The sequence below is a fragment of the Colletotrichum jinshuiense genome, chromosome 9 (assembly GCF_051148585.1).
Source record: "Colletotrichum jinshuiense chromosome 9, complete sequence".
Taxonomy (NCBI): Eukaryota; Fungi; Ascomycota; class Sordariomycetes; order Glomerellales; family Glomerellaceae; genus Colletotrichum; species Colletotrichum jinshuiense.
The window spans coordinates 3,291,044-3,316,964 of record NC_139316.1 but is presented as its reverse complement, the minus strand read 5'-3'; the positions used below and the strand labels follow the sequence as shown (position 1 = coordinate 3,316,964).

The window sequence follows — 25,921 nt, the reverse complement described above, 5'->3', positions numbered from 1 at the left end:
TGCGTTCGGACGATAAAAAGAACGTTTATTGTCCAACGAAAGTACGGACGACATTAGCTCGTCAGGTCAATCACGGCCCTCTGTCACTCCTTTCCTATCAAGATCCGTTCCTTCATTCATTATTTGCACTCGTTCAGTCAATTTCTCTTGTTGTGAATTTTTTTTATCATGGTTAAACTCCCGGCATTGTCCGAGAGCCTTGCGCTCGCTATCGCTCTGTCTGCGGCAGTAGTAAATAGCCAGACGGACAATACAGTGGAATGGGTGAGCCAGCCTCTTACCAACACATGTACCCTCGGTAGCTTAGGACTGACAAGTAAAATTCAAAGACTCTGGGGATGCCAATGAAACTCTTTGCCACATCGGAATCAGAACAAACATGTGCCACGAGTCTCCAAGACGCCCAAGGTGACGCGTCTAAGTTCACGCCGGTCCAGTCCAGCAGCGACACGACGATGGCTGGTGGTACAGCTGACGGTCTTGCCACAACTTTCTACTTGACAAACGGTATTTTGGCTGGCGGAAAGTCCTTTGTGGATGCTACAGCAATCAAGGTCGCCGAACCAGCAGGCTCCGGAGGCGGCTGCTGGGATATTTCTGATGGTACCGTCAAAGTTGCAGCGTGCGATCTTGCTAAGAACCAGACTTTCTATGTAAGCCCGTGTTGCAAAATCGACCAAGACTAGACTGCTAATCATACGGCTAACTAGGTCGGTATCCCCGGAGACAAGCAGCCTTTCTTCATCTTCACCTCTACACTCGGCGCACTCGAGAGACCCAGCACCGCCGGCGATGCCCTCACGTTTCCATCGGCGAGCCAAACGCAGTTCTGCGCCTACGCCAACGATACCGGAAAATTGATCGTTCCGCCCACCACAGGGACCATGTACTACCCACAAACAGCTTTGACTAATCTCACGGCTTCGTCCTTTGGGAACACTCTGCCTGCATCGGAGGGTGCTATCCCCGAGTGCAGGTTCGCCGATGCGGGAAACACCTCGACATCCATGCTTGAAAGTATGGGGTCAACCGATTGCATTGTTGCACGTTCCTACGCAACTATTCCCAGCGGTTGTGATGCCAACCCGTCCAACAAGACTTGCATTCTCCACCTTTGGCCGGCGTTCTGTCTCGATCTCCCTGAGGTTCGCAACGGGGCCAACGCTTCGGATGCTCTAGAAGTATGCGTGAGAAAGATCAGTCAAGGTCCCTGCGTCGCGAACCCTTCTGGGGCTGCATGCACGTCAAATCTGTTTGCCGGGATCAAGTATGTCGGCGGCGTTGGCGGAGGTGGTGGTAGCAGCGGGAGTGCCGCATCAAAGCGCCAGACTTCCAATGATCCGCTGTTCGGCACTCCAGAGTCAAACATTCCCCTGGAAGACCAGTTTTGGATGGGTAGGCAATCCAAAGGCTATCTAGACTTCATGGCCCTTCATACTGACACGGGCGGGATACGCAGGTGTAATGAAAAATGTCATCAACCAGGCGATCGGGGCATTCAAATTCCTTGCTACACCACATGTACAAGAGCTCAAGATTACTTGCATGGGCATGAGCCATCTCACAGAAATCTTCGAAGCCAGCCTCGGAAAGACGATCCGAGAAGGATGCAGAGACGCATTTAGAGCATTCGATGTAAGTTATCATGAGAATCGGGCTGACTATTCATGGCCTGTATCTAACAACACACTCCCAGAGCATTCACGAACTCAAATACGACAATGATATTGAGAAGGCCGGTAGCATATTCGCCGATGTTGTATCTCTCCTTAGTCTGGCAAAGGATGTCGTCCAGGCAGCCAGGGCCGTCGGTGCCATCGACGCGGTTCTGGCCAAGTTCACCAAGGCCACCGCAACCATTGGCGAGGGCAAGGGGATTATGCTAGAGGCTAAAGAAGGCGAAAACACTGTACAAATCTTCCGCGATGCAGGCGATGGAAAGCCAAAGCTTTTGTATACCGATACTGATGTTGCTGCTATGGAGAAGTCGATCGAGGAGGGCGGTAAGTTACCTAATACTGGTTCCGATCATCTTTGACATTGGCGGATTAACTAACAAGGCTAGGCTTTGATAACTGCAAGGTATGCATTGAGGGCGCCGGCGTAAAGGTTAGACGTCAAAAGGGATTGCTTCGGAAGCTATGCTGCTTCATGAGCCCGCAGACTCTAGAAGCCCCGGAGAGTGTCTGGAACGACAAGACCGGCTTAACGACAGAGCTCGGGACATCCGAAGCCATCGCATTGGCTGATCGAGTTGTCGCGGCCCTTTCAAGCACAGCTGGTATCACTGCCGAAGAGACGAAGCTCATTACCACCATGAGTGAAGGCTTCGCCAACTGGTACACAAAGGCGCAGTCTGTATCTGCAAATGTCGACGAAATCAGCAGCCTTCTCTTGGAGGCCACCAAGAACACCGCTGACTGGCCAAAGATTGCCACAGCAACTTCAAAGGCTTACAGCCTCAGCGACCAGGAGAAATGGGCTTTGAAGACTTGGATTCAGTGGTACTACATCAACCCCGAATTTGATGCCGCCATTGGAAAGTTGCCAGCAACTACGGGCCTGGTCATTCGCTCCACAGACCTGGATGCTGCCACAGTTAACATGCTGGACAAACTAGAGGCTGGTGTGGTCAGCAAGGGCGAGCCCGGAATTTATGAAGTCCAAGGTTTTCCCTCCCTTCCTGACGACCACATAGTTACAGCTACTAACTACTCAAAGATCTCGTTCTCAACATCAACACTCCCTCAAACGATGCAAACGAAGTCCGCAAGGTCATGGCCACGACATTAAACCTTGGGGACGGCATGTTCACAACCACCAAAGACTACTTATTCATGATCAACTCCAAATCCGGCCGCTACATTGCACCTGTAGCTAATTCCGAGTATCGTGAAACAGACTTTGTTCAGGGAATTGCCGGAAAGTTCAAGCTTATCGGGAAACAAGAATTGAATGGTGGAGAGGTCGCCAAGGCGTCAGGGAAACCCGGCCCGTACGGTGTCTACTAGTGAGTCTCTCCGATATGAACCGGCCCGGCTCTCGATTGAATATTATATTAATAACAACGTGAAGCTTCGATGAGATTGAGGCGCCCGCTTCGACTTCAAAGGCAACTGTCGCCGACGTAAGACAGGCTCTGACTGACGCAGGAGTCTCTGTGCCTGGAGGCTCAACGAAGCGCGGCCTCGATGGTTTCTTGAATCTGCTTGAAGGCAGGGTAGTGCCATCTGGGAAGAAACGGCACATTCATCCCATTCGCAATCGTGTTACTCATATTTAAACCAAAATCTGAAGCCACGAGTATATTCATTAGGAGCTGTGCCATAGCAAAGACTTTCCGCATGGTAATAGCCCTCCCAGTCGCTTTATGGACCATGACAGTTGCAAAACTCATGGGTACTGTTTGTAGATGCACTATGCGGCATTAACGATACATGGTTATATTACATGCAATATAAAGAGCCAAGATCCCGGTGTTGGGACTTTTAAAGAATGTTTGCGCCTTTGAGTCACTTTCTAATACTTCAAACATGGCTAATACTTCAAACATGGCAAATACGTCATGTTGGGCCTTATCTTAGCCATATACGGTTCTTTTCTCAAACTCTGATTCGAACCTAGTTTCCTGATACCAGGAAGTAGCTCCTATGCATGAGTTTAAGTTGGGGCAAGGAGCACTTTGCATTAAGCTGAACATGCTATTCCTTGTCTATGATGGGTTGCACCTTCCCTTAGACCTGAGCTCAATTTCGCTTGCCACTTTTCAGATGAACATCTGCCTTTCTGGCATGAGTTCTAGGGCATTTCAATATAAGCCAAAATGGCGAATACTTCTTATTCATGAGTGTAGTTCAAGTACCTCTTTTCTGATGCTTACTCACGACAAAAGTTTTAGAGCTTGGTACTCCTCCGTGCAGCGGCGCCAATTTCCTGCCGGACAGCTAAATCCGTGATAATCTCCTCGCTCCCGCCACCAACTATGTTCACCCGCAAATCTCTACTAATTTGCTCCACTCGAACTCCAACTCCACCACGCTGATAGCCCGCACCACCAAATATTTGCTGGGCTTCTCGGTTGGCAAGTTCCAGGAGGCGACCACCATGAACTTTTGCAAGAGCGATTCTCGATGCCAGCTCTGTTCCCATCGCACCACTCACCTGTGCGTGGTATGCAATTTGCTCGAGCCAGGCCCAATGCGATTCAATGTACCGAGCTAGAGTTGCTAGCTTATGGCGGATTATCTGGTGAGCCATGAGCTGTTTCCCAAATGTCTGCCGATCCACTGCATATGCCCATGCGTCTTCAAGACAGACTCGGGCTTGGCCATTCATGAGGACGGCAAGTATGAAACGTTCCCGGTTGAAGTCTATGACGGGTTCAGTGAGTCGTTGGATAGCGTTAAATAGCTCGGTTATGCAAGGATACATACTCGTCATAATGTAGTGAAACCCGGAGTTCTCTTGTCCAATGAGATGGTCCACTGGTACTTTGACATTCTCCAGTGTTACCCAAGTGCTATCTCCAGCGTTCCATCCGCTGTTCTTAATCCTACGACGAGATACACCTGGAAGATCGAGAGGGACAACGAGGACGGAGATTCCACCTATTCCAGGGCCGCCGGTTCGTACAGCGGTTGTCATGTGAGTTGCTCGCAATGCGCCTGTGATCCATTTCTGGTAAGGCATTAGTGCTTGTTACAAAAGTACAAAATGGCATGTGTATCGGTATCTCGATGCTCTTCATGCACGGGATTCGCAATATTATCTTACCTTATGACCATTTACTACATAGTGCTCACCATCATTCGTCTTACTAGCTGTAGTTCTCAAATTTGCCAAATCAGAGCCGCCTAGCCTTGTCAGCACTACACTTTCGTGTGTATGAGTTAACTCACCAGTGGGCTCGGTACAGCCTAGACAGAAACTTGTTTTTCCAGAGAGAAGTCCCGGAAGCCACCATCTCTTTTGCTCTTCAGTACCATGATGTATAATGGGCGGCAAGCCAATGACTGTGCCTCCCGAAAGACCGGCGGAAACACCAGCAGCCCAGATCTTGCTAAGCTCATAGTTCATGACAAGAGAATGAAACACATCCCACTCTAACGATCAAATTAAAAGACAAATACAATTGTATTGTTGAATATATTTCTCTCACCTTCTGCTGGAACTTCCCCAGGGCGTTTTGCACCTTGCGCGTGTTCGCGTGGCATGTCTGGAAAAGCCAAGCCTGCTTGAACATAGTGGATTCTTGCCTCGTCGGGCACGAGACCGTTCTCCTCCCATACCTGGATATTTGGGGCAATATACTCTTCCACGTATCTACGAACATATTCGCGCACCCTTCTGTGGCTTTCATTATAGTATGGCGAGGCTAGAGCGTTGTACCAACTCGGTTCGGCGAATGGCTCAGGATTGCCATAAGGCTCGGGTGTCAACTTTTTGGGGGCCATCGATCACAATTTTCGGTCCTGGGGTATTATATTGTTCGAAACTTTGTATTACGAGGCTTCAGTTACCAGGCTTCATGTCAAGTTCCCGATGTCAGACTTGTAGCGACTCCTCCATGTGACTCCGCACGTGTACAAAATGGACCGAGGCAGCACATGCCCGGCGCACTGCCACTGCCAGTGGCCCAATATAGGTAACACGATGAGAAAGAATGAAGGCTATGGGAAATTACCCCAACCTCGCAAGCACTCGTTTGAGGACTTTGAAACCAGTGTGTTCTATCAGCACCAAAGCGGTAGATTGCAGCAACGTGAGACATGTCAAATAGTTGATTTGTTTATTTTTGGTAATTGGCTGCACGCGCTTTAGGGAACATTGGCAGTAATTAGTGCGACACTTTGTTTTCCGGGTATGTGATGGCAAAGGCAATCCCCCCTCCCCCAAAAGACAAAAGGGCTATGATTCAGGAACGTGATGCGGCAATATGGCAACGTCTGTTGGCATTCCAATTCCTTGGAGCGTGGTATCAAAGTGCTTGTATTGATATTACCTATGTAATAAAAGGTCAAGCTGGACATTCATTCTACAGCGCAGTTTGACACTATTCCAAACACAGCATACGATGTGCTCGTCAATTCTCGCTAAAACTGACGTATTAGAGGACCTCAATCATTGCAATCCTCGAGTCATTTTTGACTCAAGGCAATGCGGGTTCGCATCAACGGCTCAACCTTTTTTTGGGGTATCCGTGATTATTTAACTTTCAACCGCACACTTTCCAATTTTCCTAGGTCATTCGTTACTATCAGGTCAGGTATCTCGCGCATATGCATCTCTTAGTGACTCGATCCGCTCGTTGTGGCATTGTGGCAGATGTACTTTAAAAAGAAATTCTACACTCGAATTTGTGCTTGTGCCCCAAAACATTCCCAATTCAATCTATGAAATACAAGTATGCCATTGACACAAATAAATCAACCACAGGCCAAGCTGTATTAGCTTAAACCTTATCATTAGGTAACTGGCCGAACCGTTGGGTTACTGGTCCTACTCCTCGCAATACTGGGATAATTAGAAAGGCACATGCTGACAGCAATTACGTTTTCAGTCTTCGGAAGTAATGCGTATACACCTAGCCCAGGAGTCTACTTTCTCATAGTTAGCGTAGTGATAATTTAGAGTTTGTGTTATGATATACATGGCCAGGATGGATGAACGGACAAAGTTTTTCAACGGTAAGTTCCTCCGTGCGGTGCACGAAACTCTGCCTTTGTCGGAAAACTTCCTTTGCAAGGCATGTTGTTTCAGGATGTGCAGTTCCCCTCTTTAGGGTTAAGAATTGTTCTAGAGCCAATATACGCTTCAATGTCATCATACCACACCTTCGTTCACTCATCGTTGATTTTCGTTCCTTTACGCCTACTATGAATTGATTATCATCCCCTTTTGCTCCCTATTTAGGCCATTGGACGTTTCCAAAGGAATGTCGTTCATGACCGCGGAGGAATCGGCGGCTTTCAGGGCCGAGAGTCGAGCAGATGAGGTATACACGATCCATGTTATATTTTTCATTCTCTCGATACTTTCCGTTTGCGCAAGACTGGTTGCAGTCAGGCGATCGGGACGGAGATTATCATGGGACGATTGGCTAGCTGTGGCTGCAGAGGTAGGCTCCCACTTGCAGTGCTTGAAAAGACTCAATTTTGTTGTCACTGAGCTTCACAGGGTCTTTGCCTCAACTTGTCCACTAATTTTACCTCCCAGGTGTTCATCGTCGGGGTCTTTACTGGAACAATGCTTTGGCTCAAGTTTGGGCTGGGCAGACACGAAGTCGTTGTTCAGGAGGAGGATCCTTTGAACATCATGCGGTTTTACCAGACAATCTTTGCCAACGAAATAATGTATCCAATGGGTCTGGCTTCCGCACGACTATCCCTCGTCGTGTTGTATCACCGTATCTTTGGGCTCTTCAGCGCACGATTTTATTTGTACGGCCTCGTGGCTTTCATCGGCGCGTGGGCAATTTATGCTGTAAGCCTCCCGACCTCACGTTTTTCTATTCTCTTGTATTTTTTGTCAGTTCCAATTAAAGCGGGCAATGAGTACTGCTCTTTGTATGTTCGAGGAAGAAAATCTTGTTGTCAGTCTAGTCAGTTGCTAACCCCAGTCCTAGACTATACCCACAATCGTGGCTTGCATTCCTGTTCAGAATTTCTGGACTACGCACAAGAACTGCATCAACCTTTCTCGCCTCTACATTAGTATTGCAATCGGTAGCATTGTGACCGACTTTGTTCTTATTCTCATTCCTATCCCTTACGCTTTAAGGCTGACGATGCCACTTCCGAAGAAAATACTCCTCATTGCTTCTTTCGTGTTTGGTGGCTTGTAAGTTTTCTACCATTTGTGCTTATGAATGTGCAATTGGAGGCAGGAGAATTTTATTGACTATTATCCTACAGTAACTGTTTCGTAACAATCATACGATTGATCAAAGTGACTACCTTTGATTATTCGGATCCCACATGGGGCACTGTCGACTTGATGATCTGGACGGGTTTGGAAGCCTACTGGTATGTTTACCTCTCTTGCTTTGTACCACTACTTGGACACCAATGCAAACAAATTTGAATAGTGCCGTGATATGCTGCTGCCTACCGACGCTTCGGCCCCTGCTTCACATGTGTTACTGTGGCAGTGGGTTGAAGGATTCTGACCAAAATACGGAGGAAATGAGTCATCCCGAGGTGTACTTAAAAATGCCGCCACAAATTGCATCACGTTCGTCCGAGGAAGCGCTCGAGGAGTACGACTTTGTTAAAATGAGTCTCGCCGATCTTCAGCAGTACAACAGACGTACTAGGATTGAGGGCGAGATTACTCCCGCTGTTTGTAGACAATAGTACCGTGTTAGAGTTAAGTCTCGGCTTATTTTCGAAGAGATGGTCAAAGATAATGGTAAAGTTTTAATATGCCACCTAAGGCGTAAAAGACAGCAATGGCCGACCATTTAATCAAGTAGTTGTAATACGGGGCTACGTGAATATGCATGTTACTTGGTCATAATCCAGATTGTAACTGAATTGATTAAGCAGCAGCTTCTTACAACATCTTTTCGGGTTCATCAGCAGCCCTCCGGGTCTGCGTTCTTAAAGAATTGAACTGGTTCACCATGGATGCCTTTGAATAGACTTTCTCAACCCACTGCATAGATTGCTGAAGCTGTTATTACTCAAAATGCATCTAAGAAGACCTCCAAACAAACCATTCTGTCAACACTTGTGATCAGATTTTCAAGTGACCAATTGCGGTGTCATCGGCTGACGCAGTTTTGTGTCCCCGCCACCCGCCACTCGCTCGGCTACGAAGCTCCTCTTCGTCGGTTATTTCTGCTCAAGCAGACCCCGGCTTATCTTGCCTGCACCGTGAAGAGCATTTCATAATCCAAGATTTCTCGCAGGCCATGAATTCGGGTCAAAGTGGTATAGTATGCCACGAAAACGACGCCAACATGTTGGTTGGCAACACACAACCAAACTGTGCCTGCAAGGTATCGTGCCCGTGCAGAAAGGCAACTAGCTGAACACGTAAAGTCCGCAGCCGTGAAAAACGTGTTACCCATGAAAGTTGCAGTAGTTCATGTATGCACTTGAAGGGGGCAGGGTGCGCATGCTGACGTGGACGGCCGGGATCAAGCCACAGCCTCCGGTATTCGTGGTTCACGGCAAGTCTAGACCAAATGTCCCCTCTGTTTAAGGCAACAGCATCTACACATGTCATAAACAAGGAGGCCCTGCAGATCATATAAATTGCCGACGGAAGAAGATCACAAAAGGACAAAGTCATTGATGAGTTTCTGACTAATGGATTGGTTTCTTAAAGGCCCCTGGAAAGCGATGAGGTATCCATCAGCTGCAAAGGTGCTTGCTTCGCCTAAAGAGGAAACCTCTCGCGATGTTTCCAATATTCATTTTGCCATCGTATCGTACGCTATTGGAATCTCCTGGTTGTGGCGCTCAAGACGGCCCTTGGTTACTCAATCCGGAACTGCGGGAACTGGCCGATATGCAACCTCCCTGCTGGATTCGTTGGAAGTCTTCGCTATCCAAGTCTCCCAGACCCGTCCGCTACTGTGTATGCATGCAACATACCCAGCATTTGGGAAGCGAACCAGCTCGTCCAAGGCCTTGTCGACATGGAGGCCATGCATTCAAACGGTGGGAATGCTCCAGGGAGGGTTCCATGCAGTTCATCGCTCGCTCACTTGCGACATCAGATTTGTCGCACATCGGTCGAGGGACTCACTGCGCCCGCTTTCGTTGCTCCCCAAAAGCCACTGCTTGATGCCGTTGCCGTTCTTTGATGTCAACATCTCTGCTATGGGCCGTCTAAAACCTCCAACGGCCATTGGGACGCATCACCGTCATGCTCGGCATTTTGAAAACCTCCTTGCACCAGACCCTGGCCTTGGTACCGACAGGGATAATGTAGTAAGTACTTGACCACCATGTTGTCGCATATCACTCGTCCACTGTGTGTGGGTCCCCGTATCCATCCCCTGTGACCGTCGGGGGGGTCCAGTCATCAAATATCTTCAACACCCCAGTCTCGGTTGGAACTCCATTGGTGTACATAGGATCCAGACATTCGATCGAGCCTGGATGCTCGCCTTGAGTGCTCAGGGGCATTTTGGCTGAGAGGGCAAGGAACGATGGCCTTCTGGAGCCCTAAATGTTGTGAAAGACCGTAAGTAATGCACTCCGCCCGTATGGGTTGCATGTCGCTATCTTGGCGGTCGGAGGCACAATCGGTAGATGCAGCCTGCAGCACAGCGCGATTTATGCATCTCTGCTGCAACCAAGTCAAATGACAACAACACACGGTAGTTGCTGGACCTATGCACGCAATCCTCGCGTCAGACAGCTACTCCAGAAGGCCGGGAAGCCGGCGTCAAATGCCAGAAACCACTCAAAGGAGGGTTGGTCGACGGAGTAAAACCGTCTCGGCCAGGTTGACTCGAGCATTGAGGGATCGGAACATTTCAGTCAAATTTCGATCCGATATTCATTTGCCAAATAACACCAGTCAGAACCTAGAAAATGATGAGATGGCTCGGTTGGTGTGAATCGGGCGAAAACCAACAAGTGCCGCCACCGCAACGTTTCATTCCGAGGATTCTGGAAGCGGACAGGCGCATTTTGCTGGGCGGGTGTGTTGCGACCCTGTTCGACGACAGCATTTTGGCATACCCCTTCCAATCTAGATGACACTGAGAGCGGCGCTTTGCCTAATCTATGCCATCGTAACGAAAACGAAATCACCGAAAAGAACAACTAGGCATGCAATCGGCGTGGGTGTTCAGCGTGCTGTGCCGCGGCCTTGCATAAGTTGGTACAGGGTTGTTGCTGCACAATGAAAAGTCTGATGGACGCCTGGTATTGCTCTCTTGTTCGGTTTGAGTCCATGGAGGGAAATCTGGAAACGTCGCCGATATCTACGAGGGGGAAACAGGACTGCCTGGGGGCCAATTTCATTTTCTTCATCCGACCCGTATCTACAGTATTTTTGGTCCCTTGAATACAGCCCTACTAAAGTACGCTCCCAGCCCAGGGCCGACTCGACTCATGGCATATAATATAGGCAGCCAATGGTCGACTCGAGGGGGATGAGCCTTGTATGAGGACAAGGCAGCCCTTGTTGAATGGTTGCGAGAGGCGCGGTTGGTGCGTCAGAGAATATTGTCGAGTACTCTGTACAGGGCTTTGGTGGATTCGCGGCACGGTTTCCCGGGTCTCCACTGGGCAGAATGCTTAGCCAGGCCGGGCTAGCTGAAGAGGGAGAAACGGCTACGCTACTTCGTCTGCGGTTCTGGGGGAGGAGTAAATAGGGAGGAGAAGCCAGAACACGAATTGTCCACTTTATCCCAGTGGAGTCTCGGTGGAATTACGTACGGGCCAAGAGGCGACCTTTTGCAAATCAGCCTTTCTACCCCCACCCCTAACTACTCCGAGATTAGCGGTTCTGGCGAGGCCTGGCACCCCCTGTTTTCATGAGGAGTTCCGGTTTCCTGGCTGCCCTTCTATCTCGACAACTTGACAGCGACTGAGATGAATATTTCTGGGGTCAAACGACCGAAAAAACCAAGGGCATTATTGTTGGAGATTGGCGACGTCACAGTGTGGCTGAAACTCTGGCCGTTTCTGGAGGTGTGGTTGCGAACACTACCGCCAAATTTGCGGCACAAGCTGGAGAAGCCGGCTGCCAATGCTTCTTTTGGGCTCGCTCCCTCCCTCCCTCCCGCTCCCGCTTGCCTACTATGGTAGGTAACCGCAGAGCGCTGAAGATCCCGTTGACGGCGTCGCTTGGTGTGAGTGGAAAGTGGCACAGTAGCGCCGGGGAGGTCTCCGGTGATCCTCCCGCCCCATGGGAGTTGCTCCTCAGGCAATCCCTGTCGGTGGCCCCCGACATCAGGCGATTCCGCCATTGCAGGGCCCAAGGCAAGTGGGATTAGAGTTTTCGGTTCATATTCAGCAGGGGAGGTGGTTCGATGGGTTGAGAAAACGGGGCCTCGGGGCGAGTGAAATTGGACGACTGGGAGCCTGCATCTGCCGAAGCCAATGGCCTCTGGCCCAGAGCGATTGTTCCTTGCCCAGCCATACCGTAAATACAATTACATTATTACTGCTTTTCATTGGTGCCGTTTACCCTCACGTTTCATCTGCCTGGCCGCCGCTGGTGCATTGTTCACTCCGCACATCGTTTCGCCGCAAGAGAAGACAAGCAGCAGCTCGTGTCAAACAATACGCCCCCCCCAGCCTCCTTATTCATAATTCGTCCAAATCATACCGCGGCAGCAAAGCCACATCACACGCACGTCGGCCATGGCGGACCAAGACCAAGCACAAGGGGCCTTCCCCATCATCATCATTGGCGCCGGCGTGAGCGGCCTGTTGCTCGCCCAGTATCTGCGCAAGAATAACGTCCCCTTCCGCATCTTCGAGCGCGACACGGACCTCACCACCCGGGGTGTCGGCTGGGGGCTGACGCTGCATTGGTCGCTCCCGGCGTTGCGATCCCTGCTGCCCGATGATCTGGTCGCACGGCTTCCCGAGGCGTACGTCGACCGCGCCGCCGTTGCGAGAGGTGAGGCCTCGGCGTTCCCTTTTTTTGATCTCAGCACTGGCGAGCTCAAAGGTGCCAGCCCCCGGGCGCCGGAAAGCTTGCGGATCCGGGTCACGAGGGAGAGGTTGCGCCGCCTAGTTTCAACCGGTATCGACATCCAGGTATGTCGCATTGCTCAAGTCTATGCTTGGTGTCCACCGTGAGGCATTGGCGATGCCGTCGGTCCGGTACTAAATTTCAATACAGTGGGGGAAGGGCTTTTCGAAGTACGAAGAAAAAGAGGATTCCGTCGTCGTCACCTTCGAGGACGGCTCTACGGCGACCGGTCGCGTGCTCGTCGCATGCGACGGAGGCCCATCCCGCGTCCGACGCCAGCTGTTCCCGGAGCAGCACGAGAGACATCGGATCCCGGTCCGGCTCTTGGGCCTGAAAATGCTCTTGTCGCCCGACCAGATGGAACCAATCCGAAAGCTTGATCCCTTCTTTCTCCAGGGAACTTCGTCTCAGAACAACACATTTATCTATCTTAGCAGTGAGTGTTTTGCGATGCATCTGCCCTTGTTTTGTTCCAGGTTTCTTTAGCAAGCGACGATCTCTCTTTCGCCGACCGGGGACGTCCCTGACCATCATTACCACCACCACCCTGGGGCGAAAGAACCCTGTTGTGGCCGGCTCCTCCCTTTGTGTTTCCAAATACGCGCGCGTGTGTGCCTGCGGGGCGAAAAAAAAAAAGGGAAGAAGAAAGAAACCTAAACTAATTTACACTCTGTGTGTTGCTTGCAGTGCTCGATGCGCCTGGCAACAACGATGAGAGTATGGGCAAATACAGCTGTCAGCTGTGCGTCTCATGGCCCGACCGCCCCGGCTTTTTGGGCAGGTCGGAGCCGACAGGCTACCCGCAGACCAATGCCGGCAAGATCGAGCTCATCAAGTCCTTTGCCGAGGGATGGTCGGAGCCGTTTCGTTCCCTTGCACGCCACATTCCAGCTGACACCGACGTGAAACAACTTGATCTCTACGATTATCCTCCGCCAAAGGGACTGAGGTCGAGAGGAAGAGCGGTGTTGATGGGAGACTCCTTTCATGCTATGGCGATGTGTAAGTCAGGCCGTGCTGTCGAAACCCTGTGCCCTTCGCAGTTCAAGCGTCGCTTCTTGCCGCCGCTTCGTTCGAAACAGCTTTGTTCCCTTCTTCCGCGGCGGTTCGTCTCAAATAGATGAGCATGATTACTGACGGCACGCACAGACAGAGGCGAGGGTGCGAACCACGCCATCCTCGACGTCCTGGACTTCGCGGAGAACGTGGTGCCGAAGTCAGGCGCCGCCTTTGCTGATCTGCGGGCAGCCATGGATGTATACGAAGATGCCGTCGTCTCCAGAGCCCGACCCGGCGTGCTGGCGTCGCGGCGGGCCTGCATGGACGCGCACGACTGGCCCAAGATTAGCCCTACGAGCCCACTGCTGAGCAAACGAGAGATGAAGCTTCAGTTTGATGAAGAGTAAATAACCAGTAGATTGTATATATATTGAATTACATAGAGATCGCGCACACCGTACGCCTGGGAATTTGGATCTGCACCGTATTGTGGGATGTATGGGGTGACGCTGACACGTAATTGTCTCCAGTGTTGCCCCTCGCTGTGGTGGAGAGAGGGACGGACCAACGAAGCCCGTGCCATGTTGACCAGGTCCCCCCTCTGGCCCCCGTTGACGATTCCGATCAAGGATGTCATTCTCTCGCAAAAGAGAAAAAAGTGATGTGTAGGAATTGCCCAGATCCAGCCGGATTCCGAAAGTCCTCGATTGGAAGTGATCGCTCGCTGCAATGAACGTGAATTCTGAGTGCCCCCAACGATCTATGACCGATCTATCAATTCTAACGATTTTTTGTATCCTTACACATTATCATGTACACATGTTGTACTATTGTCTTTTTTTTTTTTCCTGGTTCTTTCTTGTCATTTTCTTTTCCTTATTTTGTTTGTTCCCTTTTTTTCTTTTCTTTTTTAATAGTGACCGTATCTCGTATGCGCCTAGGCCTGTGAATCTTTCGAATCCCTCCGTCGTGGGGTAGATTTGCCCCCTACCTTGTCGTCGACCTCGACGCTGTATGTCACAGATTTCATAATGTTCCCGGGTAGGATGTTCTCCTCGCTGCCATTGTCGCCCTTGCTGTGGTTGGCGGAGGCGAAAACGCTCTTGTCGTGGTTCATCTCGCTGAGCTTGTATCTCTCGCCACCCTTCAGATGGCTTCGTCCGTGCGAGGAGCCGCCCGAGTATTTCGAGCGGTAGTTCTTCGCCTTTTTCATGAACACGGGAGCCAGGAACGGCAGCGACGAAACAATGTTCTGTGCAGATTCATTAGCTTGATCTGCGTGGTTGAGATGCCCGGGCGAACTTACGCCCACATTAAACTCGATGGTTCCCCACAGGACCAGCATCGTCGAGTTTCCGTCACCGAATTGGATACGGTTGATTTCGAGGTACCGCAGGATTGAGCAAAGAGTTGTGAAGAGGCCCAGTAGGAAAATTCCGATGAGGCCGGCCTTCTTCTCGATGCGAATGTTGAGCTTCAACAACACCGGGATGGGTAGAACGGCGACTACAACGTCGGATACAATGGTGACGACGGCGTACGCAGTGAATGAAGGGCCTGGGGGCAGGCATGTTCCGGCTTTCAAGGGGTTCCATGACTTGTCCACTGGCGTGCAGGCAAATATCAACGAGAGAGCACATCCCAAGTGAGCAAGGAAGACCAGTAAAATGGTCAACCAGACCACACGACGGTAGCTCTTCTGGTCAGTTCCCTTGAGCAAGCGCAGATAACTAATCAAGAGCGCGATCTTGAAGAAGCTGATGCCGACCTGGTAGACGGGCCGGCCAGCGAAGTTGATGCGCGTATAACTGATTAGATTGGCCTGCGGCCGCAGCTTGATTGGCAAGCCAAGGCCATATCTCGTTTCTGATAACTCCATCGTCAGAAGTGACTTTGATGTAAAGAGAGTGCAGTGGTGTACTCACGTCCGATGGTAAGACCGGAATAGATGAGAGCAAAAACCATTGAGAGAGCGGACATCCAGTCATCGGAAGCCAGGCCTCTGGCCGTATGCCGAATCCATAACCGGGAGGCCACCACGGCGACGGAGAGAACGGAGAGGACTGTGACGATGGCGATGATGGTCGGCCACTGTGATATGGCCTCGACCTCGGGAGTGGCGTTAAGAACCCAGCCCATGACGAATAACGGCGGCAGCGGCTGGCTGTGTGCGTGCGTGCGTGCGTCAAGACCAACACAAAGAGTAAATCGAAGACGTAGAAGCCAGGTCTTTGTCTAGCGTTGCCGCGATTTCCTGCTCGTTGTGGCTTGCAGACAACCAACACACTTTCCAAGACAAAACAAGCGCGGGGGACCAATGGTTTAGTAAAAACGGGCTGATGGAGGAATCGAAAGCAGACGAGTAAGGAGAGAACTGCCAGTCGACTGGTAAAAAGCCTAATCTGCAGGTGGAAAGCAAGGGGAACTTGAAATGGTGGAGAGCACGCGCCACGAAGTGAATGACTGGGGGGAGCCGCTTTAATCTTTATTAACGCCGCGTCGTCCGTCCTTCTACTCGTACCTGTTGTGCCTGATGGGAAGAGGGGGATCGTCTTATCCACAAGAATCAAAGACAGCCGGGCCAGTCACTTTGGCCTGCATCGATCTTTCGAAGTTGCCCGCGTATTTGGCCCCTATGCTAGGCCACGACATTGGGGAAGGTAAAGGATAGGATGCCCTGCCAGGCGAAGACAAACGGTCCTCTAATGTCTCAACCATCGCAAGGATGGCTCAATCTAGAGGATTCCGCCAAATTTGATACGGTTTGCTGGCCCCGGAAACGTAGGCCTAGCAGAGCCTTGTCACTGTCGGCATGGTCCAATGACGGGGCCCAGCCAGGGTATCAAGAAAAAGTGCATGGAGCACGGAGTAAATCAATGATACCACTCCGAGTGGATTTCTCGGATGTTCAAAGTGACATTAGGAAAAGAATTGGTGCAAAGGTGCCTAGCCTTGTGCCTATGGGAGATCGCCAAAGCCCCCTCCCCGCCTCAATGCACTGCTGCATCGTCCCCTTTTCGTTGCTTGGTTCTGGCCACCACACATTAAACTCGCCAAGGCGCAAATTTGGTTTCCAAAACCCTTCTTCTTCCTCGCTTCCACGGGAGTTTCCATTATGCCGCCTGGGGTCCCATCCGAAGGGGAGCAGGTGTGGTGCGGAGGTGTGGTGCGGAGGTGTGTTAAGCACAAGGGATTGCCCTCGGATTTGGAAGCAAAGAGATGGATGGTGCAACGGCCTACCACATCCTATCGACAAGGGTATTTGGGGCGGGCAGTATTGGCCGAATAAGCTGTGACGGCAAAAAAACGCGGGCAGCAACCGGCACCGCGCCCGGTGCAAGGGGAACGGGCCAGGCGGTATCTGTCAAAAAAATCGCCGTCGTTAGTGCTGTGCCGCCGTCCTGCCTCCAGACGAGAAGGCACAGCAAAAGTTTTCTCTCCGAATGCGCACCGCCGCACACGTACAGGAGAAAAAGAAAGATTAATATCGTTTAATCCAGGAAGACAAATGAAATTTTAACGGCGGCTAGTCCTTCCCACCATGTCGCCTTGCCATTATTAAAAACTGCCCCCATTTTTGCATAGTGCATTGCCCCCGCCAAAGGATACATTCATTCATTACCAGAGGACTTTTGGAAAAGACCTGTCTCACCTCACTCAGCAACACTGCCCGCCACATTACGGTGGTCCCCTTGTTGGTTGCCGATGACTCCTAGGTACTGGATTGGAATCAGCAGACTGCAGACGGCCTGCTTCGTCGCCACCCAGCTCGACCCTTGCGCGCGCTCTGGAATGCGGTCCAGACTGGACAGAGTTGTAAGACGGTTTGGATCGGCCAATAGATTTGAATGCAATACATACGACCGGATATGAATGGGACAGGGAGACAGCAGAGTCGGCTAGGACTTGGCTCTCCGGCCCTAGCCATCAAGCGTAATGCTATGGTATGGTATGTATGGCCTGTATCCTTACGCTACGGAGCGAGCATCCAGAGTAAGACGAATATCCCTTGCCCCGACTGAAAGCTCAAGCTGCCACCTCCATGCATCGGCCAGCCGGGGACCAGCCCCGGTCTTCCTTCTGGTGGCTGGGGTCCCCGGTCCCCTGCCCTGGCAGCGAAAACCTTGTAAACTGCAGGCGGGGATCGGGGCTCCGTAGGGGTACGTACTGGTCGTGGTTGATGCCAGGCGATGGAGTTGCATCCTCGAATATTGCGCAACATGGGGGCGGTTGTACAAAGATACAAGGTGCAGCAGCATACAAGCACGTTGCCAATGGTCTCTCCTCGAACGATTTTCGATCTGCTATCTGGCGGGGTTTCACCGGACGAACTGATCAGCCAACCAACTTCTGTCCCTCGTTGCTTTTCTCTCTTTCTCACTGCTGTTATTCCTTAAGCTTCCCGCCTTCATCGTCACCCTCACCCTTTCTTTTCCATCTGACGCCTTGCAGATCGCATACATCACACCCCCAACCTTCCTGAGCCCTCAGTCCCGCAGCGGAAGCCTGTGCGTGCCTCGTTGTCGATCACAAGACGGACCGTGTTGCTTCTTGCACCCCTCGCTCTTGGTAGACTGATAATCGAAAGCGATTCCTTGCTGCCGTTGACTTTTTTTCTTTTATCAAACTCTAAATCCCAAAACGATACAAACGATGTCTGCGGACGAGAAGGACACCAGGGACATTACGAGCTCGGGCTCGTCCGACTCCAGGGCGCCGTCTGGCAACGTCGATGCCGCGTGGAAGTACCTTAACGACCATCGCGATGCTGGTGTCGACACCAGCTCCGTGGATATCGATGCGCTGAGGCGCAAGATTGACTGGCGAATTGTGCCGCTGATGTTCGGGTGTTACACCATGCAATTCCTGGACAAGGTTATCCTGAACGTGCGTCTTTCCCCCCGAGCTCCCGTTGCCGGACGCTTTGTCCTGCGGCGCGGCTTTTCCCTCGACGGCAGAGTAGAAATCTAACATGCCATCGCAGTACGCCGCCGTCATGGGTCTCAGCAAAGACCTGAAGCTGGTCGGCAATGAATTCTCCAACATCGCCACCTTCCTCTTTGTCGGTCTCCTCTGCTTCGAGGTCCCCAACAGTGCGTTACCCGTCGCCTCCACCTGTCTTGCTCGCGAGAGAAGAAATTCGGCCTGGACGCGAGAAAAGAAACAAGAAACGCGCTGACACTTGTTGCTTAGTTTACTTCCTCCAGATGGTTCCTGCGGCCAAGTGGCTGGGTGCGAACGTCATCCTCTGGGGTACCGCGACCGCCTGCGGTGCCGCCGCGCACAACTACCAGACCCTCCTCGTCTCGCGTGTCTTCCTGGGTATCTTCGAGGCCACCATCGGCCCGTCCTTAATGCTGATCAGCTCCCAATGGTACACCAAGTCGGAGCAGGCGCCGCGCTTCTCCTTCTGGTACCTTGGTCTCGGCCTAGGTCAGATTCTAGGCGGTGCCATCTCGTACGGCTTCCAGCACATCGCTCCCGGCGCAGGCCTCGCCGGGTGGCGCATTATGTTCGTCGTTCTAGGCTGCATTACCGTCACCATCGGCATGTGCACTTTGCTCTTCGTTCCCGACACCCCGATGAAGGCCACCTGGCTGAGCGACACGGAGAAGGTTGCCCTGTTGAAGCACGTCAGCGTCAACCAGACCGGTATCGAGAGCCGCAAGTTCCGTCCCAAGCAGATTGTCGAGGCCTTGATGGACCCCCAAATGTACCTCATGGTTCTGGCCGTTGTTCTCGTACGTAGCCTGGTTCCCGTGTAGCCGTCGCCTGCTAACGCAAATAAAGCTTTCCGTCTCTAGCGGTGTCGTCACCACCTACTCGGCCACTCTGATCCGCAACCTCGGATATGACTCGAAGCACGCCGCCCTGATGAACATGCCCTCGGGCGTTGTCAGCATCTTTTTCACCCTCTTGGTCGGTTACGGTATTCGTTATCAGTCCAACCGGTGGGCTTGGATCGTCGCCTGCATCATCCCAGCGTGAGTCAATCAACGGTGAATCTGGGGCGGTGAAAAGCAATTTGCTAACCTTGCGTAGTATCATCGGTGGTGCTCTGATGTCCTTCCTCCCGGTTAGCAACCGCTCTGGCTGCCTGGCCGGTATCTACCTTGTCAACGCCGTCGTCGCCCCGTTGACCGTCTTCTACGCCGTAAGTAGCTCTCTGGACTGACGTGGACTCGACAATGTCACTAACACGTATCCAGTGGACTGCTGCCAACTTCGGCGGTGCCACGAAGCGTGCCTTCGCCGCCGCTATCGTCAGTGGCTCTTTCTCTCTGGGTAACATCATCGGGCCTCAGACCTTCCAGGCTAGAGACGCCCCCGAGTACCGCCCGGCCAAGATTGCCGTCATGGGAACCCAGGCCGGCTGCGCTATCGTCACGCTCGTTCTTTACGGCTACTACCGCTGGGAGAACAAGAGACGTGGCGCCATCAAGCAGTCCGAGGACGCGTACATGGCGCCTGAGGCATGGTCTTCGATGACTGACAAGGAGAACAAGTCGTTCCGCTACACCTACTAAAAGAGGGGGGTGTGCAGACATGAGCACTATTTTGTGAACAAAAGTATACTCATAGACATACATACCATGGAGAGGATTACTGTACAATATTGTATTCGGTTACTGACCAATGAGACCGCGTGTTTGCCGACGATAACGTTGACGTCCGTGGGCTCGGGTTTCAGATATAGGCTGGCCTATCGCCGACGAGCTTTACATACATACCTTTTTTTTTTACACTTTTAGACCGCAGACATCTGTCAGCGGAAGACTTATTCCGATGCCTGCCGCGGCGGTATACCTGAGAATTGAGACAATGTTGGCTGCCTATCGTGGTTCGGAGGCCGCGGGCAACTGTACTCGAGGTCTCTATTGCGAATCGCTAGGGACCAAACTTTATTTCCGCACCAGCAATGTGAAAATTCAATTCCGGCCTAGTGTTTTCCACGGGACATGTTCTAGCCTGATGATTGCTAGTTCTGCCACTTAAGGGTAACTATACTAGCCGAATATCCGTACACATCGCCTATACAACTAGTGAATCAATTAGGCAGGCAACGAATGTTGTGCATTGCCATCGATCCCTATCGCAGAAAGCCCGGCTTGTTCAACTACGCTTGAGTTGAATAACAAGCTGCTTGAACTGCTCTTCGCTGAGCCTTTCGACGCCCAGCAACGCATTGGGGCTCTCGGTATCCGACGTTAGCTGCAGCTCGGGGTCGAAGACAAATCGGAAAATGATGTCCTCCAAAAAGGACGAGTCAAAGATCCCAGAGGAAAGTCTGTGCACGCCTCTTTCGTACCGCTCCCTAGTGCTGACCCTAATAACCTCGATTTCAAGACTCGGCAAGGCTTCCCTGGCTAACTCAATGATCCGGTTCTGAGTCAGGTTGATGACTTCGATCGGGAAGACCTGATTCACCGTCATTTCGGCGTTTGAGAGCGCCCGCAACAGCATCGCCAACCGCCTTGCGTGTACTGAGGCCAAAAGGGAGGTTGCCATCCTCATGGATGTAGAACCTGCGCTTGGGAATACTCATACCAGTATCACAAGTCATGATCCATTCGATCCATGGCCCGCCGAGGATAACCGTATACTCGATACGGCCTTCTGCGACGGCCTTCTCAAGGGCGGTGTTGGCTTAGATCTTGGCGGCGAAGAGAGGCACGGATCGGGCTGAAGGGTTGCGATGATCGGACCCGAATTCGGATGGTATGAACCGTTTGACACCTGCGGCTATGGCAGCTTCGAGGATGCGGAGGAGTAGGGCCTCGAGGTGGCCCGGGACCACACAGACGACAGCATCAAACCCACGGAACGCCGTGGTAAGTTCGTCCAGGGATTCATAGTCAGCTGTAGCGGTCTTGACCCTAGGCGGAGCAGTCTTGGCTCGGGAGCCCCGTGTAAACGACGGTCAGGTCGAAGATGCCGGCGGCAGCGAGCTGCTGGACGATGATATGGCCAAGGCCGCCAGAGCCCTAATCGCCGCGCGGCGCGGATTGTGGTCAGTGCCTGGTTTAGAATGGCGCAGTTCATCTTAGCTTCTGTAACTTGCCCCTATAACAGCAATTTTCTTCAGAGCAGGCATGTTAGGTTTGCTTAGGCTTTCAGGTTTAGGCGTTAAGGTGTCTCAGATTGCGGACCCGTCGGTAAACTCGGTGATTGACGCGTGGTTGTCACTTGAGTCAAATTGTGTGGTGATGAAGCCTCGGTCGCTGCCTTTGAACGGCGTCATACGCCGTTTATTATAGCAATTCTCTGTCAATACCCGTATTCAACATCATCACCGGTCGCTCCGTTGTTGCTGACTATCATTCTACCGGCAGGCCGGCGGACATCATGGACACTCGGCGTCCGGAGACCCCGGGCCGGAGCTAGAAGATCCACAAAAACGGTATCCCACTTGCTGAGTCATCGATCGATGAGAAATGATCTGAAGAGTGGCAGACCAATCGTTAGCGAGCCTGGGCGCATAGAACTTCCGCGGAGGGGACGTTCAGCCCCACAGCTTCCAGCGCACTCCGGAAGAAAGCAAAAGTCCAGGCAAGCAGCCCAACACACACACACACACAACCACATAACAGGCAAACTACTGTCTCATGCAGGAGACCCTCTTCTCGAAGCCCCTCTTAGACCTAGCCTGCTCGCCGGAAGTTCTGAGTGCGATGGATCTGCTCCTCTCTTGCGTTGGAGGTTCCCAGAATGCCCTTCACCTGCGACCATGACGGCTGCGGCCGCTCCTATCTACGCAAGGAACACCTTACGCGTCACAAAAAAGAGCATGCAGCAACTCCCTCGTTTTGCTGTCCGTCATGCGGCACTAGTTTTACAAGAGGGTACGGCCGATAGATGTCCTTTCCTCTTTTCTCTTTTGATTGCGCCGTTGTCGTCGCAATGTTATCTTCCGTGCACAACAACACGGAGGCGTTGGTTGGATCTATGATTCTTTGCTGACATTTTCGACGCGAACCCAGAGATACCCTCCGCAGGCATATGGTACTCCATGGCCCTTCTGCTCCGCCAACGCGGGTGGCGCAAGCCTGCGTTCCGTGCCACCGGACAAAGACCAGATGCGATGGCCAGCAACCCGTCTGCTCGACATGCAGTGACAAGGGGAAATGCTGCAAATGGCCGGAGACGCGCGGCAAATCACAGTCGGAACGTTCGTCCTTATCACCATCCAACTCCAGTGCTGCAGGTTGCACACCACCGAATCCCGTCATCCTGCCGCAGCCGACTGCGCCGTGTCTGCCGCCCAGCAGCATGCATGTCCTGACGAGCACGCCGCCGACGCCCACGACGATGCCCGAAACCCACGACGTTTCCCCTGAGTCTATACTGAGTGAAACAATGAGGCTGCAGCTGCAGAACATCTATTTCACCGAGTTCCATCCCCATTGGCCGCTGCTGCACCGGCAAATGTTTGAGACAACCGCGCAGCATACGCTGCTGACGCGAGCTGTAATCACAGTTGGCCTGTGGTTTGCGGCGTCGCCAGATTCGAAAGCCCTTGCGATCAAGCTGCATGATCATCTTCTTGTGGAAACCGGAAACAAGCTTGTAAGTATTTCTCCAGACGTTACCCCTCCTGGTTCCATTTTGTCTACTGCTGAATAATGCGGCGGCTAACGCAATCCAGCTCGACCTACTAGAGCAATCGAGGCAAGGCCTGCTTTCCCCACGGGCGGAGCTGTTGCCGACATTCCAGGCTACGCTAATAGCAACGATACTCGTGCCCTATCGGGCGGACAAGTCCATGGACAACGTAATGATGACACACGCTATGTTGCTAGAGGTTTTCAAAGCCACTGGGGTATACGAGCAGTCGCAAATAAATCTTGGGTCGCAGGTTTACGGACACGGCATGTACCCTTGGCTATTCCAGGAACTTTATCAGCGGTAAGTCAATACCCCTTTTGCTGGGTACAATGGGTGGTCGAGGGCAGAGCAGTGGAAGAGTTAAAGTCGTTACTGCCTCAAGAAAGATCTTTCAGCCGCATGCCCTCAAATCACCATGTTCCACAACACAACGGCTTATCTTTTCTTTTGCGTATCAACCTATTGTTCGAGTCGCAACTAATGTTTGTAGCCTTGCCGTCTTTCAATTCAAACTCCATCTGATCCTACAAGCCATCTTCGTCACAATACACCCGGCGCTACGAATATCCCGAAACGCCGAACCGGCTATGCTTAGAATCAAAGTGCCGTTGCCGCTGATGATGTGGGACAGCCCGGCAACACAGTGGTACGGCATGATCCCGACCGATCCCGAGCTCCTAGACATGGACGACGACGAGAGCTTGGTGATTGGTAAAATGTGTGAGAAGGCAACGACAACAATGGACAATAAGGCCCTCGTCCCGCTTCTGTCCTGGGATCGCTGCCTGGGTATGGCGATTTGGTGCTGGTGCTTAAGAGGGACCGAGAGCGATAAAGAGTTTCTCGAGAACATCAAGCCGTTTGTCCTGGATCCCTTGAAAGGGGCCAGTTCCAATCCAGGCATTGGGTAGCATAACAAATATAAAGAAGAGTTCAACCGAGATTCTGCCAAAGTGGTCCTCCATCGCGTGGCTGCGGGAGTTGATGTGATGCTGTATGACAAAGCGCTTACTTAGCCCCGTCTTTTGCTCAACTGCACAGCTTAGGCCGGACCGAGGCATGTCAACTGCGAAGCTACGGAATCCTTGTTCAATATTTACATCCGCAGCGTATATTCGGCTCCCGCATTTACCAGGATCCAAAAGGCGCGGTGTACCGGTGGGATGGTGGGAGAGTGTGCTGGCCTGAACACAAGGAAGTGGGGGGTGCGAGAAGGTTGATTATGCATGTCAAATACGTCAGGTAGTTTGGCTTCGGCCCGTGTGGGATATAGGGAAATGTTAAATTGAACGTCAACCACGCCACACCACGACTCAACAACGAAGTCTATTGAGGTGTTCTAAAACCTGCAAACTTGACGCTGTCGTATCTAAAATATTTTATCAGACACATTAGTGAGAAATCGAAACACTAGAGCAAAGTCACCTGTGCTGAATCAACCTTTGTTACTATGACTGAAAACATGGACTGGGCTCGCGTCCTTCAACTAGTCAACCTCATGGGAGTGACACATCTCGCAGGTTCGTCCAAGCCCTTTTCCAACCTGCTGATGAATTTTTTAATTTTTTTTTTGTTTTTTTTGCTCATCGGGCATCTAGGCTACCAGTTTGGAACCGACAAGGTGGCGATGCACAACATCATGGAGCTCAGAGACAAAGAGACCATCGTAAAGCATTGGTTTCGTGGATGGGACTTTGGTCGAAAATATGGTCCCGCAATGGTTTGCGGCACATCGGCCGTCTTTGGCTTTCTTGCATGGAAAGGTCAGTGTCCACATCCCGTCGGTACTCCCTCCGGTCCCGCCGGGAACCACTTGAAGAAGAAGCGGTGATCCTCGATGGAGTCCTTGCTGACAGATGTGTTTCCGATGTCTTTAGACGGTCTTGGGAGCCCCGCATTGCCCTATAACCTCGCGGCGTCGGTCCTCATGATTGCCGTGGCGCCTTATACCCAATTCAAGGTATTCCCAGTCAACGACCAGCTTTTGAAAGAACACGAGCGCCTGGGGGAGGAAAAAAAGACAGACAAAGAGCCTGAGAGTGCGAGCTACGAAGCCGTTCGAGAATGGGCAGCGGAATGGAAGAGACTGGACTTGCACCGGCAAGGACTGGCATATGTTGCTGCGCTTGCAGGCCTGACCGCAGTCCTCAAGTCTTGACTCTTTTGTTGCCTTGTGGTCATCCTAGTGACAGCAGCAGGGGTTTACAAGAGCCCACCGGCGTTACTGGGAGAGTTTGCTGCGCCTCGAGTTTCCTTTCTGTCTTGGAAGCGGTTGGCGGTGGCAGGAAAAACCTGGCAAACGTGCCTCGTCATCCCCAGGTGATTTGAGTCGCTCGACCCATGTCACAAGGGGTTGAAGTCTCTGGTAGCATAAATACACTTATCGTTCAGCCCTTCTACGAAGGATATGCTGTCTAATGAAACCAAATCGCCACATTCCTCACCATTACCGTTCTTCATACAGCACGGTTAATACGCACCGTCGATCAGTAAAAGTGACAGTCGGGCATTAGAGACTAATAGGAGATGCCAAATATTGGCACACCAAACAAGAGGTATGAAGAATGGAGAACAGGAGAGTTACCGTAAAATGAATCAAAAAAATATTACTTTTCATGTAACCTCCCCCCCCCCCCCCCCCCCCCCC

The 25,921-nt window shown here is 51.8% G+C and overlaps 8 protein-coding genes across 8 annotated transcripts; 5 read left to right on the top strand and 3 right to left on the bottom strand.

The window, feature by feature from the left end:
- Positions 1–344: 344 nt before the first annotated feature.
- EsH8_IX_000867 (uncharacterized protein) lies at positions 345–3,011 on the top strand (the record flags this gene model as incomplete). Its single annotated transcript, XM_083267203.1, has 6 exons — positions 345–653; positions 711–1,395; positions 1,460–1,635; positions 1,697–2,003; positions 2,066–2,668; positions 2,722–3,011. The coding sequence occupies 6 exons, from the start codon at positions 345–347 to the stop codon at positions 3,009–3,011; spliced, it is 2,370 nt and encodes a 789-aa protein (XP_083130768.1).
- An 883-nt stretch (positions 3,012–3,894) lies between these two features.
- EsH8_IX_000866 (acyl-CoA dehydrogenase family protein) lies at positions 3,895–5,242 on the bottom strand (the record flags this gene model as incomplete). The annotated part of the gene is made up of 5 exons (XM_083267202.1): positions 3,895–4,370; positions 4,434–4,677; positions 4,774–4,853; positions 4,899–5,100; positions 5,159–5,242. 5 exons carry the CDS (start codon positions 5,240–5,242, stop codon positions 3,895–3,897), a joined length of 1,086 nt encoding a protein of 361 aa, XP_083130767.1.
- A 7,090-nt stretch (positions 5,243–12,332) lies between these two features.
- EsH8_IX_000865 (FAD-dependent monooxygenase) lies at positions 12,333–14,075 on the top strand (the record flags this gene model as incomplete). Its single annotated transcript, XM_083267201.1, has 4 exons — positions 12,333–12,734; positions 12,820–13,105; positions 13,357–13,671; positions 13,819–14,075. 4 exons carry the CDS (start codon positions 12,333–12,335, stop codon positions 14,073–14,075), a joined length of 1,260 nt encoding a protein of 419 aa, XP_083130766.1.
- A 530-nt stretch (positions 14,076–14,605) lies between these two features.
- Positions 14,606–15,807, bottom strand: EsH8_IX_000864 (uncharacterized protein; the record flags this gene model as incomplete). The annotated part of the gene is made up of 3 exons (XM_083267200.1): positions 14,606–14,920; positions 14,975–15,534; positions 15,594–15,807. The coding sequence occupies 3 exons, from the start codon at positions 15,805–15,807 to the stop codon at positions 14,606–14,608; spliced, it is 1,089 nt and encodes a 362-aa protein (XP_083130765.1).
- Positions 15,808–18,321: 2,514 nt separating this feature from the next.
- Positions 18,322–20,195, top strand: EsH8_IX_000863 (uncharacterized protein; the record flags this gene model as incomplete). The annotated part of the gene is made up of 6 exons (XM_083267199.1): positions 18,322–18,555; positions 18,653–18,761; positions 18,862–19,409; positions 19,459–19,652; positions 19,711–19,822; positions 19,878–20,195. The coding sequence occupies 6 exons, from the start codon at positions 18,322–18,324 to the stop codon at positions 20,193–20,195; spliced, it is 1,515 nt and encodes a 504-aa protein (XP_083130764.1).
- Positions 20,196–20,781: 586 nt separating this feature from the next.
- On the bottom strand, positions 20,782–21,102 carry EsH8_IX_000862 (uncharacterized protein; the record flags this gene model as incomplete). Its single annotated transcript, XM_083267198.1, has 1 exon — positions 20,782–21,102. The coding sequence occupies one exon, from the start codon at positions 21,100–21,102 to the stop codon at positions 20,782–20,784; it is 321 nt and encodes a 106-aa protein (XP_083130763.1).
- A 1,275-nt stretch (positions 21,103–22,377) lies between these two features.
- On the top strand, positions 22,378–24,185 carry EsH8_IX_000861 (Zn(II)2Cys6 transcription factor; the record flags this gene model as incomplete). Its single annotated transcript, XM_083267197.1, has 4 exons — positions 22,378–22,511; positions 22,650–23,235; positions 23,315–23,574; positions 23,765–24,185. The coding sequence occupies 4 exons, from the start codon at positions 22,378–22,380 to the stop codon at positions 24,183–24,185; spliced, it is 1,401 nt and encodes a 466-aa protein (XP_083130762.1).
- A 539-nt stretch (positions 24,186–24,724) lies between these two features.
- On the top strand, positions 24,725–25,432 carry EsH8_IX_000860 (anthrone oxygenase family protein; the record flags this gene model as incomplete). The annotated part of the gene is made up of 3 exons (XM_083267196.1): positions 24,725–24,794; positions 24,873–25,037; positions 25,152–25,432. The coding sequence occupies 3 exons, from the start codon at positions 24,725–24,727 to the stop codon at positions 25,430–25,432; spliced, it is 516 nt and encodes a 171-aa protein (XP_083130761.1).
- Between the last annotated feature and the right edge of the window lie 489 nt (positions 25,433–25,921).